We start from the raw sequence: 14,940 nt of genomic DNA, 5'->3' as shown, positions 1-14,940 counted from the left end.
ACATCTGTACCTTTGGTTGCACCACAAACACCCAACTTTATCGCTTGCCAAAGCATGATAATAGTTTTTGCTGGTTTATTGCAGCAAATCTCTCTTATCTTTATGGTGGGAGGGCCTTGGGCAAGTGCTCCTGGGGCTAAAGGAGTCTGGCCTTGCAAGCCCCAGTAATTGCCACACACAATCAGGCCCCTCAAGCCCCAGAAGCTCCTGGTCAGCCTTTTCCTCTTACAGAGGTATTCCCCAAAGACTCCCCAAGGTACATCTCTGCAAGTGGGAAACCCCAGCTTTCTCTGCTTACAGAGATGAGCCCTGGGGAATCTCCAGGCAAACCTCTGCACCCATTGTCCTGCCTGATCAACTAGCGGGAAGCACAACAATGAAGAGGATCATCTCAGCACAGCTGATCTGCTATGTTTGGTGACATCTGTTTATAGTCCAAGTAGATTTCACCCTGTGCAAGTCCCTGAAAATCCATTTATGTAACTACTCTTGTAGACCCTTATGACTGCATCATAAAAAAGGGCAAGAAAGAGGAGGACCCACTCACCATTGACATGAAGGGTTTTTCAGGGGCTTGAGCAGGATAGAATAGAATCACACATAGGTACCTAAGCCTACTGATATGCATTATAAGTGGAGAAAAATCTGGCCCCTCTCAGAAGCTGATTGTCCGCACGCACTGGTAAATTATAGGTTATTTTCTTAAATGGGTGAGGTAAAAAAAAAACCACAAGGACATTTTTTTACAATCCACTGCAGCACAGTGGAAATAGAGAATACCACCACCCTTGGCAAGCCCTTTTTAATACAGTATACTGGTATTTTCCTAAGGGCAGGAACCTATCTATGCAATGCCTACATACTTTGCCAGGAAATTCTGCCCTCATTGCAGAACCTTGAATAACCTTGAATTTGCAAGGAGAAAGTCACGGACACAGTGATGCTTGTCTGAATCTGCAGAGAGCCTGAAACAATATTTCTGAGGTGTGAACTTTCCAATTCATCTGTCAGAGTTTTGGATACTGTGCACTTACATGGCCATTTCATTGGTGCAAGATGCCATGCAATTCAGCATTTCTGCCATGGAGTTTCCCATTGTTCTACAGGCAGACCGACATTTTGTTTTTTATTGGCCTTCCACGAGAAAGGAATTTGCATCTGCACATTGCTCTCCAGCTTCCTGGATCACAGTCCCTGTTTGCTGTGTTGTTCCTTGGACACAGGTAACCAAGGGTCAAGGAGGTCAGCCAGGAGTCTTCTTTGCAGCCTGGTGATCTGGGGTGCTGGCATGGAGGACAGCCAACATCTGGGTTGGTTATAAACTTCTTCTTTCCATGGTGAACGCATGGGAGGAGGGGACTTCTGAGCTTCATGGGCAAAATCACAGGAGATGAGCCCAGGGGCTGGGGAAGAGTTGGATCTTAGGAGAGCATAGCAAAGTACCCATCCATAGCATTAACCACAGTTATGTTTTATGCCAACTTGACATAAAAATGGAGCCATTGTAGGGTGTGTTTGTGTAGGCTGGGAGGAGGGGAATGAAGGGTTTTGCTTAGTAATAGAAATTGTAATTGACCAGGCCTGTTCTGCAAAGGGCAGGAAATCAAATGTACATGTATACAAATATACATCTCTTGAACTGCAAGGGGTATTCATTTTTTTGAATCCTGAGGTTAGCAATAAGGCGGACAATTTGTTTTCATATGTAGATGCTGCTTCCTGTAGAAAATAGCCTATGAGCTTGTGTAAATGTATTATTTATTATTGTTTTTAATGGGAAATTCCCAGCTCAGCTCAGGAAGGCTGTACAGCAGTAATTTTCAATCTTTTTTCATTTGTAGATCCCTAAAAAAATCGCAAATGGAGGTGTGGACCCCTTTGAATTGTAAGTGTGAGTATTCACATACTTTTGATTGATCGTAGTAATTTTTTGCACACCCCTTAGACATAGTTTGCAAACCCTGAGGGGTCTGTGGACCATGGATTGAAAACCACTGCCCTACAGATTGTACAAAGTCATTAACTGTGGTGCTTTTGGCATGAAATGCTTGTGGAACATTATACCAACCTCTCTCCCCACTCTGCTCTGCTCCTGGGCACAGGCTGGGTTTATCCATCTCCTTTACTTCCCAAGGACTGCAGCTGACAAACAGATTTAATACATAAGGAGGGAGGTGACCCTGCAGGCGAGTTTAAATTAGGTCTTCATCTTTTCAAGGAAATAAAATAATGCATGAGAGAGAGGGAGGGAAAGAAGGAGAAGAGCACCTAAAGATCAACATAACATGAAGTGGTAGCAAGGGAAGATGCCTACTGTTTGTCTAACCACTCCCTGCATGCATCTATACAAGATGCTTTACTCAAGATTCAAGCTAATTACTGTGCAGTAAGCATCACTGTCTAAACATATAGATGCTTACTGGGTGTGCAATAATTGGCTCTAATCATGAGTAAATTTGTTACCTGCAAATGCTAGTAAAAAAATATTTGAGAATACTTGCTATGCAGTAGCACACGTGTAGATGCCTGACAGGGAGCACAGTGAGAGATTGCTCCTTGCCCCTGGGAGCAAAGCCCCTGACCCAGAAGCAGGGTGCTCCCAGGCCTCACTTCGTGATTGTGGGACTGGGGCTGAGAGATACTTATCTCCTGGTGCTGGCCCTGCAACTGTGAAGATAGCACAGGGAGATCCTTATCTCCTGGCACCAGCCCTGCAACCACAGACCTGATACAGGACAATAAGGATCTTCCCATGCCAACCCTGTGACTGCAGAGCTGGCAGTGGGAGATAAGGATTTCCCAGACCCACAATTGCAGAGTGTAGGCTTGGAACTCCCTGCTGCTGGGCCAAGGAGACATTGTCTCTGCCTAGGCTCTGATGGCAGAGCCCACCCTGGCAGCAGGTAGCTCCCAGAGACAGGAAGCAATGTCTCTGACAGCTATCTCCTGGCCCCCATGCTCCCCTCCAACTCCTGGGATAGCACCCAGGGGGAGCCTAGAGCTCCCACTGACTGCTGCAGCAACCCAATGCAAGGCCACAGGAAGCAGAAGCAATCTGCTGCTAGAAGCAGCAAATCTGCTCCTGTGTACCTGCACGTGTAGACACTTGCCAGGGAGAGTTTACTCTAAAATACTTTAGAATAAACTGCTTTCAGATTATTTGCATGTGTAGACATACCTCCTGTGTTGCTTAGAGTCCTTGATCATGTGTTATCTGAACTCAGCAAGTATGCTACTCTGGGCAGGGAGAAGGGTGTCTCTGCTGTCAGAAGAACTCTGGGAATGTGTACATTCAATAAAATATTGTCTTTCGAAAGGTGCTGACAAGAGTAATAGCCCCCAAGTATTGTAAACAGGGGCATTTGGAGGCTTATTTAAGTGTTGGGATATTTCTTAAACTTTATTTATGTGAAAAGACTTTATAAAAATCAAAGGAAGAAATACCTTTGTATCTATAGTTCTCAAAGCACCCTTTGTTATGGTATTGTTATATGTAACACTTAGTATGTGTTATATTTAGATTGTAGTAAACTTTAATACAACTTAAAATTTTATCTGAGCAGTTGCCAACTAATGTTTACTACAATCTAAATATAGATCATAAGGGAACCCAGGGCTAAGACTGTAAATCAGCTGATTTTCTGGTCACAGCCCTGAAATGGCAGGAGAACGGATTCAAAGCTCCAGGTGCAGTGCCAGGGCTGAGACCTAAAAATCTGGTCCTGGCCCTGGGTTCCAGAAGAGTCAATTTTTATCTTTCACTTATTTTTTGCCTATGTAAAAATATTAGAGGAATACTTCTCTTGCAAAAAAATGAGAAAGACCACAACAGTTCAGTTCAGAATGTTTTTGACACTCTGTGGCGCCTGTACACATGCATCGAGGCTGCTCCGATGTGCTGTAATTAGAGTGTGGTAATTACTGTGCTCCAGCAGACTCCAGCATCACATGTGTTAGCACCCCCACACTGAAACATGGTGGTGGGAGCGCTATAACTAAAGCTTGTTTGACAAGCTTTAAAACATCCCTGCTGCCATTTTTCAGCGTCCCTGAATTCCTGTTTGAAATCTCTGGGTCTATTGTTTGAATACTGTGTAGGTGTTTTCGTACCTAACAGTGCTAATACTGTGCAACACCCCACAACCCTTTAGAGGGATCTCATAGCCCCTTAAGATGCTGCAGCACACATACTCACACCCTCATATATATACACACACACACACACACACACACACACACACACACACACACACACACACACACTTGTATGCATGCCCATATACTACACAAAAGATGTGAGAATTAAAATTGCTGGAGTTGTTAGCTGTATTGATTGTACTGTGAAAGAATTGTGAAGGGTATCTGCTGTATTGAGTTGGCAATGAATTATCTTTGTGTACAAGCTTAAGGAAACAGTGTAAACAAAAAACCAAACAAGTATTGATATGAAGACCTGAGCCTACTTCCATTTAAATCAATGGGCATTTTTTCACAATAGTGAGAGCAATATTTGCCACCAGTCCTCCATATGGGGCTCATTTGGGCAAGAGTGCTTAATGCCCCTTAATAGAAGTTGATGGGGGTTGAGAGTCCATTCATTAGGGGTGGGACAGCTTTCCTGGCAACCAAAGTCAATGCAGTTCCTTGAATGAGTAATAATAGCAGGGTCAGACCTTGAATCAAGACAAAGGGGTAGTAGCATAAACACATGCAGGAGATATTAACAAATCCAAAAGGTAAACCTTTCTTTTCTTTTGAGGACCAGCATTGTTTGTGTCAGATTTCACAGATATGACTAGGTAAACAACTCAGTGCTCAAATTTGAGGTGGGGCCCAAGGCTGCAATCAGGATAACATCATCATTGCGCCACATGATGATCTCTTACTCACAGATGCAAAAACGTGGCCCCTTTTCTGCAGTGTTTGCAATCTAATTTAGAAGAAACATTAATTTATTCAAAATTCTGAAGGGGGCCACTGGAAATGATTATCAAGGAATCTCTCAACTGGATGCAGTTCTATTGTTGGGGTATAAAATGCCAAAGCCATGATAAACACGAACAGTTGACTTCTCTGGAGGTTGCTGATGTGGAGACAGTCACAGGAACTATCATGTGTTACTTGCTTTACGAAGGGAAAAGAATATGACAAACACACATTATTTGTATGCGGGTTTTAATTTTCCACAAAATCCTCCTGTTTTCATTCTGACCAGTGACACATCAAAAATAGCTCATCCATTTCAACTCAGAGCTATTTTCCCAACTACTAATTTCCCAAGCATAACAAAGAATCTTAAAACCTTGAAATTGCTTCGGCTTTTGAAGGTAGTCTGAGGTCAATTGTTGGAAGACCAAGGGAGAAAGGAAGGCCTATTAACTAAGCAAGGTTCTGGGACCGGACAGTGACTCAATGGCCTTGCAAGAAATATAGCCTGATTTCTGTGAAGTCCTGACATTCCCTCCACTGTTTACTGAAGTGACAAGTTGCTGAAAGGAATAAGCATCTTCCAAGGGGAACTTGGTCCCATCCCAAGTGCCAGGAAGAACCTGGTGCTGCCGTGAGCCCCAGTCTGCAGCAGCAGCCTGCTCTTGTCCCATGCACAGATCCGGGGGCACAGTTCAGCTGCCCAGGCTGCAGCCCCCCCAGGGTACATGTAGCAGCAAGAGCCATGCCCCTCCGTTCCATGACCTGCACTCACTGACAGATCCCTCTGCTTTGCTCCTTGCTGCAGCCCTGGGAGCAACCAAGCTGCTCCGCACCCCTCCCACTTCCCCTTCCCTACTCCCAGCCTTACTCCCTCCCTCCCTCACTGCTGCAGGAATGTATCCCTATTTGTTACTTTATAAACTGGGTTGCCTTTATGCAAATTTGGTTTATGCGCAGTTTTCTGGGAACGCATGTACCACATAAAGTGAGGGAAACCTTTATTGGACATCCAAAACCACTAGCAGTGAACTAGTGCCAGAGATAGACTATAGCTGATGGGTCTGGCTTTCTTGTTTAACCTATGTAAGCTGCAAAATAAGGCCCATATAAAGAGTGAGAATGGTGAGTTCTTAAAACCAAGGAACTACAATTATACAGGTTTTCAATTACATAAATAATTTTTAATGACATAAATAAGGTCATTAAAAATGTTTCCCATTTAAAGTGTTCCTTACATATTTCACCAAAGCTTTCCAGACCTTATCACCCAGCTCCCTTTACCACTGTCCTGCCCTGAGAGTTTTTGATACAAGAAAGGAAGAAGGAGATGATGACATGATGAGGTGAAGTAATTCTAGATAATATCAGCACGAAAGGCCACAAAACCAATCGTATTGCTCCATGTTGCAACCTTATTGTATAGGCAAATTTCAAAAAATGGGGAAAACCCACAGACCTTTTAGTTGTCCTCAGTGAAAACAAATTTAGAAATGTGTTTTTGCTATTGAGACTGTATGAGTACACATGACTAGTTGATATCTACTGTCATTTGCACCTATGCAGTTTCCAGCAACTTTACTGAAACTGTCCTGGGATGATAATCCCGTGATGATAATGTCCAACTACAGGAGGCAGTTGGCCAGTGTTACCCAGAGGACAGTTCAAGGTAAAATGCATGAAATGTGTTTACAGTAGTAAAAAGACTGAATTCCTTCTCTCTCTGTGTTGAACTTGGATGATAATCTTTCACTAAAACTATACATTATGCTTATGGTTAAAAGCGTAACTCTGAGAAGAAGGCACCTTCTCATTTAGAGCATCTTCTTGCTAGGTGCTTTTGTATCTGTAGCAGATTCAGAAACCTGCAAAACATATAAGGACGTGGGCTGGATTCTATTCCACCTCACTCATTGGCAAATTGCAGGATGCAATCTCAGGCCAGAATCATTATTCCTAGTGATGTCAGAGACAAAAAGGGTAGAGCTGGATGTTCAGAGCCTAAGTCTGAATTGCTGAAACTTGGAACAATCTTTTTTTTTTCTTTTTTCTTTTTTCTTCATGTACAAATAGAGCCAATCACACTGATGAGCCCGTTTGTAAAAATGACCACATGGTAATTGTGTTTCAGGCACTTTTCTAACCGGTTAAAAAGCCCAGCTGGATTTGGAAAAAATCCCACAAACTCCTCCTTTCCTGCCATCTCCCATTTCATTAAGAAAGAAAATTAAACTACAATTAGAGTAGCAATTCACAGTTTTGGCAAATGTGCAAAATCACATATTTCCCATTGCCACCGACATTTAGCACAAACCCCTGAGGTTAGAAAGGAGGGTCTGAGAATACAGAAATGTAAAGGAGACCGACCAACACAATGCCAGTTCACCAAAATGAATCACATTGTAATATTCAGCTGAATCCAAGGGAGGTGCCGCCATCCTTGGGACTGAACACACATTCAAGTAAGAAAAAGGTATATTTAATAAAATGCACAACCCCATGGAGTTGGCTGTGGCACCTAAGTCTCCCCCAGTCCCATGCATGGGATATTTTAAAGGAAGAAGGAAATGACACCATTAACAGGAAACTCACTTGTTTCGGGTCCTTCCCTGCTGGTTTCTGAATGTCAGGAAGCATTAGAAGGTCCTGATATAGCTATAGATGTAAGCTTCTGGGTCTTCTACAGACCTCTTACTGGTCCTAGTAGAGAGGCATTGTAAGGTCATGAGTCTGTGAAACGCTGAGGGACTGAGAGCCTCTAGAAGAGCAGTCCACATCATCTAGTCATTTTTCCTTTAAAGAAAGCCTTGACAAAGGACTGAAGCAGGAGGTGAAACAAAACTGAACCTATTAGACCAGGCATCAATGGCAAGCCATTGTTAGAAGACATGTGGCTTGTTTTCTTGTGGCTTATGCAATCCCTTCCACTGTGCTATGTGCAGCATTGGGTCCCCATTTCATTTCACTACAACTGGGCTACAACCTTGTGACTTAGGAAGGGGTGAAGTGGAAATGGATATCCCTCAGCACTGCATGACCATAAGTACACAGTCTTCAGAAAGAAAAAGACCAAGCATGTTATAATATTGACATAGCAAAGGTAGCAGATGGCAAGCAGACATTAGACCCTGGGCCATTGAGTAATTGTTCAGACATCTGCTTTTCTATAGTATACCTGGCCCACATTCAGTTTACCTGGGATCTCCACAGGACATGCACCGCAGGATACCATCCAATCAGTTCCCACACACCCTTGAAACAGGGAAAAGTTCCCAGAATTGGTGCCTCAAGACACCCATAGAGAATATCTAACTAACCTTCACATTTTGTAGGTGATACAGCATCAAACTGCATTAACGTGGCAGATAAATCAAACCATCCAGTACCTCCCAGTGTAGCAGTGTGGAAAATGCAGCTAATCAGGTTTGTCTTTCTTGTGGGAGGAACATCTGGCTACCCCTTGAATGCCAGTTGGCTAGTGACAGTCCCTTTAATCACTTTAATGTCAGCAGCTATTTTTTCCTGAGTTTAAATAATGTCTTTAGTTCTGCATCAAATGAAAAAAAACTTGTCAATTCTCTTCGGTTCAGAAGGCACTGAGGTCTTTGCTGGACTGGGCAAGGGAGGGCAAGAAAGTTGTTGACCAGCTCTTCATCTCCCTGCAGTAACAATTTCTTGGAAGTGAATACAACTTCAGTGCTGACCCAGTTTTCCTTTGTTTCTCTAGAGTTATAGAACGGGATAAGGATTCTCCACACCTCAGCTCAGCAGCCTGACCAAACCGGTGCTGTGCATCAGCGTGGTATTCAAAATATCTGAAGGGTAAAGGGAGAGAAGACTTAGCTGATGGTATTAGTTCTTTGCCGGAGCATGGACTGTGCACAATGAACTGAGAGAGCTCATCATGGCGTGCATGTGAGAGCGTCCACTGATAGCCAGAGGTGCCAGCATGCATCAGCAGTCATTCTTGTCACGTGGGCGGAAGACATGCCTCAGACATGGTAAACCTCCTCTTCCGTGCTGGGGTTAATTTCCCCACGGAACTGGCTGAAGGTGCTGCGCCTCAAGATCTGCCAGCCACGGTGGGAGCTGCTCCGGGTTGTGCTTCGGGATACCGATGAAGCAGATGGCGTGAGGTGCCTCTTGCAGGGGAACTCTTCATCCAGCTGCAGTTTCTCAGAGTACTTGTCACAGTCTTCCTTTTCCTGGCTCTTAAACGCATCTGCGTAGCGGAACATCTTGTGCTTGTTGGGGTCAACCCGGTCTTCTACCCTGTAGTAGGGTGAAAAGAAATGCAATATAGCAGACATAGACCAGCTTCTTGACAACTGTAGTAGTTACACCCAGCAGCCCTCTTCCTGCATCTCACCAAACACAGATTCATGTTGGAGCAGGTAATGCTTTCCCCAGGGAGCTCCACGGGTGTCAGCCCATTCTCTTCACACTCGCCGACTTCCTGTTCTCTCCCCTCCTGAGACGTCTATCCCCTTGTCTGATTTTCTGTCTGTGTCTTTTCCCTTCTCTTTCACCCACACGAGATGCTGTGGACCTGATTCCAGTCTACCTGTTGGCCAGCTAAGTGGAATTGGGACCCTAAGTGTGATTCTGCTCCAGCCTTTTCTAGTCCCTGAAAAGCCTTAATGTAATGGCTTTTGTAACACACCATTATCTGACCCTTGAGTCTGAGTCACAACAAGGCAGTGTGGAGAAGGAAAAGAACACACCTGTCTTTTGCATCAACAGGTTTTCAGGGATTCAAGCGGGGTGGAACAGACTTGCTCTTAGGCATCACATCCACATATGTGCCCAGTAAGTGGAACAAAATCTGGCTCTTTTCCATGTTTGCTCTGTGTTGATGTTCAATCCCACAGCTACTCTGTTCCCCATACCTGCTCAGTACTCTCTTCTGCTCCTGGCTCAGTACTCTGCTCTGTGGTTGCGTGTTTCCAGAAACCACCCGGCCCACCATCCACCTGAAATCTCCCCGCTCCTGTTTCACTTGTCTTCTTCAGTTCTGCCCGGGAGCTTTCCTTCTTATGAGTCAGACTGCTGTCTCTCCCTCTGAAGTGCTGTCCCATGTTATATACCAGGCCCATGCACGTGATAGGACTACATATGTGTCTATTACTTTCCCCCCAGCCTAGAGTGATGTGGAGTGGAGTTTGTGCTGGGCAGCAGCCCGGGGGGCGGGGGGGGCGTGTTACACTGCATTTTCTAATTGAAAACACTTCCCACTGGTGCAGCATTCCTGCTGCTAACTCTGCCTGGAAAACTTGAAATCCTCAAGCCTTCCCGGCCTGCTGAAACCTACCAACAGCCCCATTGCGTAGGGCAGCTGCTCCCCCTCGTGGCTTACTCCATACAACACCAGAGAAGTAGGTTGATTCTGCTCCCACATGGGTAGGTCAGATATAAAACATGAGCAGAAACTTGGGCCTGGTTTTATCCCAACCCAAGGCATGTTCATTCTCTGTACACGGCTTGACGCCAAATCCCAGATCTCAGCAACCCCACACAGTGGGGGTGCTGCTTGGAATTGGATCTAAATTATTTGCTGGGTCTCTTCCCTGCCTGATGCAGTCTCCTTTGGCTGCACAAGCTTAATATGTTGACTCTGCTGCATCCCGTTACACCCTAGTGCCCTATTCTAACAGTCCCTTCCATTGTGTTACTGCTGTTTGGTGTTTGCAATGTTGGAAGTTCATTTTGCTGCCAGGGATAGCTACTAGACTGACAGCTGCACAGACTAACATGCTCTGCAGAGGGACAGACTTTCCCAGCCATTCACACTGCTCCTGACACAGAATAGGAGGGGAATGGAAGATGGAATTCAGGCTCTGTGGCCCTTCCAATTTCTTGGCACCCCTGCAGAGCCTGCCAAATAGGATGCAGCTCATTTCACATAGATCATCAGTGCTGTGTCTCAGGGAAGATGCAGGGGAGTACATCTGTCAGCCCAAATCTGCTGATACCCTCCAGGGCTGGAAGGATAGCAGTGAGACTCCTTCAGATTTGTCCCTGGAGGACCTTTTGAGCTCCTGGTCTCCACAGTTAGAGGTCCTCACCTCAGGTACCAGCAGTCACTCAGCCCAAACTCCCGACCACAGATTCCAGAACGAGGCCAGAGGCACCTGGGGAGTTTTCTTTCCAGCATGACTGTTGTGGCAACAATCTGCCCAAGTACAGAGAGGGACAAAGAGAGTTAGGAAAAAAAACCTAGAACAATGTTTGTAACACTTCACTTTGAAAATGGCTTATCAGGCTGTAGAGACAAAGGCAGGATCTATATGCTGCAAACTGAAGGGACTCTTACTATTACAGCTTAAATTTTAAATTTAATTTATCACAGATTTCATAACACCTGCTGAAGCAGGCTGTTTTCTATCAGAGTATACACATCTCTAAATAATCTGATATATGATGTGCTATCCTGCCTTGCCTTCTGCCTAACTGCAGACTAACACAGCTAACCAACTTTCTCAGCTTTAATTTTGCTGTGGTTTGCTCAAACAACAGCAAGTTTCTTCCTACTTATACAGGGTGGCAAGGGAGAGGTCACTCACTTAAGGCATAGAAGCCACTTTGCTTACACAAACGTCAGAGCTGTGAGCAAAGTCAGCATATTCAGTACCATCAGGACATCCTCACTAGCATGTGACTAAAGTTAACCATTAAACTTGTTTAGCATCTCTCAGCAAGATAGGGGAAAGGTTGACTGTTGGCCAGATGGACCACTGGTCTGGCAAGAGACAGCAAATGGCAGTACTAGGTCCAACCATTCATCCAGAAGGGGTATATCAGCTTCTTTTGCTGGATCCAAACAGATCATAGGTGTGACTCATTCATTTGTCATCCTACCTCCTGTGCCTCCTGTTTATCTCTATAATCATTGTATTAAATTCTAAATTGCTTTGGGATGGCATTCATATCCAAGAAGTTAACACCACTAAATGCAGCTACAATTCTGTTTATCAGGAGAGTACCTGAGCAGGGGATATGACACAAAGGATGGATGAGAAAGGGCAGAGTCTTATCCATATGGGATTTGAAATAAGGCAGGGGGTTGATGAAGTAGAGATGTGCAGAATGCCTGTTCCAGATGGAAGGAGCAGCAGAGGAGATAACTCTCATGCCAAATGTGCCCAGACTAGGGAAAGGGGCTGAAGGAGTTTGGCCCTTGAGACAACAGGCAGAAAACAAGGGCATGAGTTTGGCTGGGGAAGCCCATGCTGTGGAGGTAATGGGGTAGGGAGTAGAGCAAGCAGACTCTGAAACAAATGGAGGACCTGAGCAGTGGATCCACGTATGGACAGCAGTGATGTGGCCATGGTTCCTTGCAGTGTGGGTGCAAGTCGTTGCGCCACTCAGCACTTTCCCTGAGGCCTGCTCTTTTTACTCTGTCCCAGAGGGACTCCCCATAGACTGATTTAACTCAGCAATGTCCTCACCTGTGCCCTCCAAAGCTCATCTCGCTCATTAGCCACACGCCAGTGGGTGTCACCCATCATAGCAATGAACAGGTTGAGCATGAGGAGGGTGGCGATGATGGCAAAGGCAAAGTATACCACGCTGTACATGAAGGGCAGATCTACATCGTAGTTGGCAGGCCCATCGATGATAGTGAGGAACAGCTCAAAGGTGGTGAACAGGGACATGGCATAGTCATAGAACTGACCCAGGCGGTCTGGGTCCTCAGTCTGGAAGATGACATAGAAGGCTAGAAAGGGGGGAAGAGTGAGAAGGTTAAGGCAGGAAGAGTGTCTTGTAATCAGAGGTAGGGCCAGTGTGGTGATTCCCAGATCATGAGACCTTCCTGACAGTCATTGCCTCTCTTGCTGTGCTTTTGCAGACGCCACTACAACTGGCCTTTGCTCCTAGCTGGCACCTTCCACCACGGCTGCCATAGGAGCAATTCATGATGTGCAAGTGGTGATATAGCAGAAATCAGCACTAGGAAAAGAGACCTAGAATCATGCCTCATATAACAGAAGCCACATGTAACCACAGCTCTAGCTGGCTCATGTTCAGAGGGTCGCCTGCCAGGACACTGAGGCATGCACTGGGCCATGTGCAGATGAAGCAAGGAAACACAAAACAGACAGTGTAGCCAGATTTGCAAGTTGCAGTCTTACCTGATGCAAAGCCAAGAATCACCACGGCCATGAGCCAGCAGAAGCGCATGAGATCTCCAAATATCATCTGAAGAGCAAAAAGAAAGGAACAGTGGGCATGAGATCTGGCTCTCTCTCACCAAGTCATGGAGAAATGCTGCACCACCTTGGTTTGATGTTCTGGCTATGTTGAGGAAAGGGGTGTCAGAAAAACCTCGTCACACCAATGCCTCTGTTCAGTGGGCTCATTATGTGTTGTGGGAGCCCTAAAGCCCCTTCTACCACTGGAAAAGACTTGTCCCCCCCCCACATTTTCCATACCTTCTGGATCATGATGGTGAAGGGACCCAGCATCTGAAAGCCCCGGGCAAAGTACATGACATTGCACCAGCCCAGCACGAGGGCAAAGGACATGGGGACCACCTCTCCATCAGTGCTGGTGAGACGCATCACCATGGTCATCAGGATCATACAGGCATAGGTGATTCTGCAGGAAGAAGAGACAGAGCTCTGTGGATATGCATGGGAATCCCATCCTGCTCATTCTTTCCCTTTTTTCTCACTGTTCACACACAGGCACACAGAGTCATTCATCCTACATGTGGATAAAGTTGGCTAAGGGCATATCTTTGTGCTCATCAGTTCTTGCTCCCTTATATGATTATCATCAATTTCTCTCTTGCTTTTTCTGTCTCTGTCTCTCTCTGTCACACACACACATGCATAAAACTTAAATCACAAGAGAATAAGGCCCAGAAAAGGGCCCTTCACTCAAACAAAAGAGAAGACAGGAGTGATGATGGTTGAAGAGCAAACAAGTGCATATCTATACATTTGGGAAGGTAAAGACTTACATGATGACATGGAAAGGACCTCCCAGGATGGTTTGCCCAAAGTACTTGGTGGCTCCAACTCTGAGAATATCTGGAATCTAAAAGAGACATGCTCTTTTAGTTTGGGATTCAGCCAGTTGCCACAAAAGGAGGAATTCATAATAATAATGCCTCATCTTCACCAAATTCTGCTCGTTCATTGATCTCAAGCTAACAACAAGCCACATTATGTGACTTCATGCATCTCTGAAACTCAGCCCTCCATGTGGAGAAATGAAGAAGCTGTTTAGAAACACAGGGCATTGTACTACAGCCCAGATCCATTTAGAACAACTTGGACAGTCAAAGGGGAAACTTCATGATTTGAAGGATGCTGGGACCAGCATCTCTCTAACTCCTCCCAGAAATGCTCAGAGTTCTCACTGACAAGTGGCCATGGATTCAGTCTCACCAAAAGTATATTTGCCAGTACTGTGCACAAAAGGACTTTACTCAGGCACTTAAATCCAGAGAACAGTCCTTACTGAGTCACCCAAACAGGCCAGTGTATTTAGCGTAAGTGATTCTATCTTGACTACTTCCCACCCCACTCCTGGTTCTGGTGGCTCACTGTCCTCCTCACCTCCAGGATCAGTATCACTACAGCTCCGATCACGGTGACCAGCTCCCCTACCAGCCTCAGCTGATCCTCATATGTCACATAAGATTCCTGAAAGAAAGAAATAAAGTGACCTAACTGGTTAGGACAGAGGAACAGAGCAATCTCATGCACTGCTACAGACTGGGGACTGACTGGCTAAGCAGCAGCTCTGCAGAAAAGGAGCTAGGGGTCACAGTGGAAAATAAGCTGAATATGAGCCAACAGTGGAAGCATCTATACAAGATGCTACATCACCGGAGCCATGAGCTATGGCAACATAGCTTGTTGTGAAGGCAACCTAGCGTTGACAGGCACAAACCGTGATGCATCCAGTTTTTGGTCCCTGACTACAGAAGGGATGTGGACAAATTGAAACGAGTCCAGTGAGGACAACAAAAATGGTTTGGGGGCTGGAGAACATGATTTATGA

At 45.3% G+C, this 14,940-nt stretch overlaps 1 protein-coding gene across 1 annotated transcript in view; it reads right to left on the bottom strand.

The window, feature by feature from the left end:
* Nucleotides 1-5,781: 5,781 nt before the first annotated feature.
* TRPV5 (transient receptor potential cation channel subfamily V member 5) overlaps nt 5,782-14,940 on the bottom strand; it is a 37,130-nt gene continuing 27,971 nt past the window's right edge. The window contains exons 9-15 of the mRNA XM_019548511.1: nt 14,493-14,579; nt 13,892-13,968; nt 13,359-13,524; nt 13,059-13,125; nt 12,375-12,643; nt 10,992-11,098; nt 5,782-9,198 (exon numbers count right to left, since the gene is read on the bottom strand). Coding sequence (XP_019404056.1) covers nt 8,919-9,198; nt 10,992-11,098; nt 12,375-12,643; nt 13,059-13,125; nt 13,359-13,524; nt 13,892-13,968; nt 14,493-14,579 — 1,053 coding nt within the window. The 3' untranslated portion in view covers nt 5,782-8,918. The remainder of the gene's footprint in view (nt 9,199-10,991; nt 11,099-12,374; nt 12,644-13,058; nt 13,126-13,358; nt 13,525-13,891; nt 13,969-14,492; nt 14,580-14,940) is intronic.

Source organism: Crocodylus porosus, unplaced genomic scaffold (assembly GCF_001723895.1).
Source record: "Crocodylus porosus isolate Cpor-Errol unplaced genomic scaffold, CroPor_comp1, whole genome shotgun sequence".
Lineage (NCBI taxonomy): Eukaryota > Metazoa > Chordata > Crocodylia > Crocodylidae > Crocodylus > Crocodylus porosus.
The sequence above is the reverse complement of the archived record's forward strand: the minus strand, read 5'-3'. Positions and strand labels throughout refer to the sequence as shown.